The 2,933-nt window shown below is 44.3% G+C and overlaps 1 protein-coding gene across 3 annotated transcripts in view; it reads right to left on the bottom strand.

The window, feature by feature from the left end:
• The window catches only part of LOC122561934, a 20,056-nt gene that overhangs the window by 8,691 nt on the left and 8,432 nt on the right, over positions 1–2,933 (bottom strand). For all 3 annotated transcript variants that reach the window (XM_043714250.1, XM_043714252.1, XM_043714251.1), the window contains exon 3: positions 1,466–1,543. In XM_043714250.1, the coding sequence (XP_043570185.1) occupies positions 1,466–1,543 (78 nt within the window). The remainder of the gene's footprint in view (positions 1–1,465; positions 1,544–2,933) is intronic.

The following is a 2,933-nucleotide window of genomic DNA, read 5'->3' as shown; positions in this document are numbered from 1 at the left end:
AAGGCTAATAGCTTGCTGGCCTTCATAACAAGAGGAATTGAGTATAGAAGCAAAGAGGTGCTTCTGCAGCTGTATAGGGCCCTGGTGAGACCACACCTGGAGTATTGTGTGCTGTTCTGGTCTCCAAATTTGAGGAAAGACATTCTGGCTATTGAGGGAGTGCAGTGTAGGTTCACGAGGTCAATTCCTGGAATGGCGGGACTACCTTACGCTGAAAGACTGGAGCGACTGGGCTTGTATACCCTTGAGTTTAGAAGGCTGAGAGGGGATCTGATTGAGACATATAAGATTATTAAAGGATTGGGCACTCTGGAGGCAGGAAACATGTTTCCGCTGATGGGTGAGTGCCGAACCAGAGGACACAGCTTAAAAATATGGGGTAGACCATTTAGGACAGAGATGAGGAGAAACTTCTTCACCCAGAGAGTGGTGGCTGTGTGGAATGCTCTGCTCCAGAGGGCAGTGGAGGCCCAGTCTCTGGATTCATTTAAGAAAGAGTTGGATAGAGCTCTCAAGGATTGTGGAATCGAGGGCTATGGAGATAAGGCAGGAACAGGATACTGATTAAGGATGATCATTGAATGGTGGTGCAGGCTCGAAGGGCAGAATGGCCTACTCCTGCACCTATTGTCTATTGTTTTGATCCCCTTGCACAATGCTTCAAACAACCTTATTAAATTCTCCCTGTCTTAGCCCAGCTCTCACAAGCCTCCAAGTTTCTTCTCTAAAATTCTTTCCAAGGTTCCGCAATCACTTTCTTCACCAAAATGTCATCCAACCTCTGCTCTGAATTGCTTCTGACATTAACCTGTTCAATTCCTTTGAGGAATCTCTTCAACATAGTCATTATCCTCTTTGGGAAATGCTTAACTTTAAGCTATCCATTCATCTTTTGTTGTTTCAAGTTAAACTGATACATCTGTTACATTCAGTTATTAATTTGTGGTCACAGAATCAATGAATGATGTTACTAGTGTTCATCCTATCTGCAAGTATCAGCTTAAGTCTGTTGAGCTCCTCTCTAATCGCATTGTGTGTATACCTTCACCAAACTATCTGCAGTGGTTCAAGAAGGCAGCACATCACCTTCTCAGGGGCAACCAGGGATGGCACAGTACATGCTGGCACACTTTTGCCTTTGGAAATTGAGAAAAGCAATATTTCTAAACCCTTAACACTATGGCAGTCCCAGTCTATGTTTGGAAAGTTAAAATCCCCTACCATAACCACCCCATTATTCTTACAGATAGCTAAGATCTCCTTACAAGTTTGTTTCTCAATTTCTATTAGGGGGTCTATAATACAATCCCGATAATGCAAAACAAATTGTACATTCCCACCCACCCCATTTCCAATTGCCACCACTGAAACAAAGGATACCAGATCGCAGATTATACCCTATCATATATTTTTTCAGCCATGGAATGTAGACAGAAATGACATTTAAACCTCAATCTGTTCTTACCGAACTCACTGTTGCAGTAGAATTCTCTTTCATTCTTTTCCTTTCTGCATTCAATTGAACATAACTCTTTATTGTAATCTTTGAAAGAAGCAAAGAAAAGCTTGATTAATTAATGAAATGATTCAGGCCTCACATCTGACAAAATATTACATACCTTTATATAGCATCTTTCATGCACTTAACATGTTACTAAATGCTTTATAATTATAAAGTCATAGAGTCATAGATTTATACAGTATGTAAATAGACGAATCAGTCCAACTAGTCCATGCCAATCTGACCTAATCCCATTTGCCAGCATTTGGCCTACATCCCTCCAAACCCTTCCTTTTCATATACCCATTCAGATGCCTTTTAAATTTTGTAATTATACCTGCCTCCACCACTTGCTCTGGCAGCTTGTCCCGCACATGCACCAGCCTTTGTGTGAAAAAGTTATCCATCAGATCCTTTTTAAATCTTTCCCCTCTCATCTTAAATCTATGCCCTCTAGTTTTCGATTCCCCTACTGTTGGAAAATGACCTTGGCTATTCAGTCTATCGATGCCTCTCATGATTTTATAAGCTTCTATAAGGTCACCCCTCAGCCTCTGACGCTCCAGGGTAAACAGCCCCAGTGGCTCAAACCCTCCTTGTAAATCTTTTTTGCACCCTTTCAAGTTTAACAACATCCTTTTAAAAGGGCGACCAGAATTGTATGCAGTATTCCAAAAGTGGCCTCAACTATGTCCTGTGTAGCCACAAAATGACCTCCCAACTCCTGTAGGAGAAAGTGAGGACTGCAGATGCTGGAGATCAGAGCTGAAAATGTGTTGCTGGAAAAGCGCAGCAGGTCAGGCAGCATCCAAGGAACAGGAGAATCGACGTTTCAGGCATAAGCCCTTCTTCAGGAATGAGAAAAGTGTGTCCAGCAGGCTAAGATAAAAGGTAGGGAGGAGGGACTTCCTCCAAACCAAAGGCAACTTCTCTTTCCAATCCTCCCACTTCCTCCAAACGAAAGGAGTAGCCATGGGCACCCGCATGGGCCCCAGCTATGCCTGCCTCTTCGTAGGATATGTGGAACAGTCCATCTTCCGCAGCTACACTGGCACCACCCCCCACCTTTTCCTCCGCTACATCGATGACTGTATCGGCACTGCCTCGTGTCCCCACGAGGAGGTTGAACAGTTCATCCACTTTACCAACACCTTCCACCCCGACCTCAAATTCACCTGGACCGTCTCAGACTCCTCCCTCCCCTTCCTAGACCTTTCCATTTCCATCTCGGCAACCGAATCAACACGGACATTTACTATAAACCGACCGACTCCCACAGCTACCTAGACTACACCTCCTCCCACCCTGCCCCCTGTAAAAACGCCATACCATATTCCCAATTCCTTCGTCTCCGCTGCATCTGCTCCCAAGAGGACCACTTCCAATACTGAACAGCCCAGATGGCCTCCTTCTTCAAAGACCGCAATTTCCC

Source organism: Chiloscyllium plagiosum, chromosome 24, assembly GCF_004010195.1.
Source record: "Chiloscyllium plagiosum isolate BGI_BamShark_2017 chromosome 24, ASM401019v2, whole genome shotgun sequence".
In the NCBI taxonomy this organism is placed as follows: domain Eukaryota; kingdom Metazoa; phylum Chordata; class Chondrichthyes; order Orectolobiformes; family Hemiscylliidae; genus Chiloscyllium; species Chiloscyllium plagiosum.
This window is presented reverse-complemented; position numbering and strand designations above follow the sequence as displayed.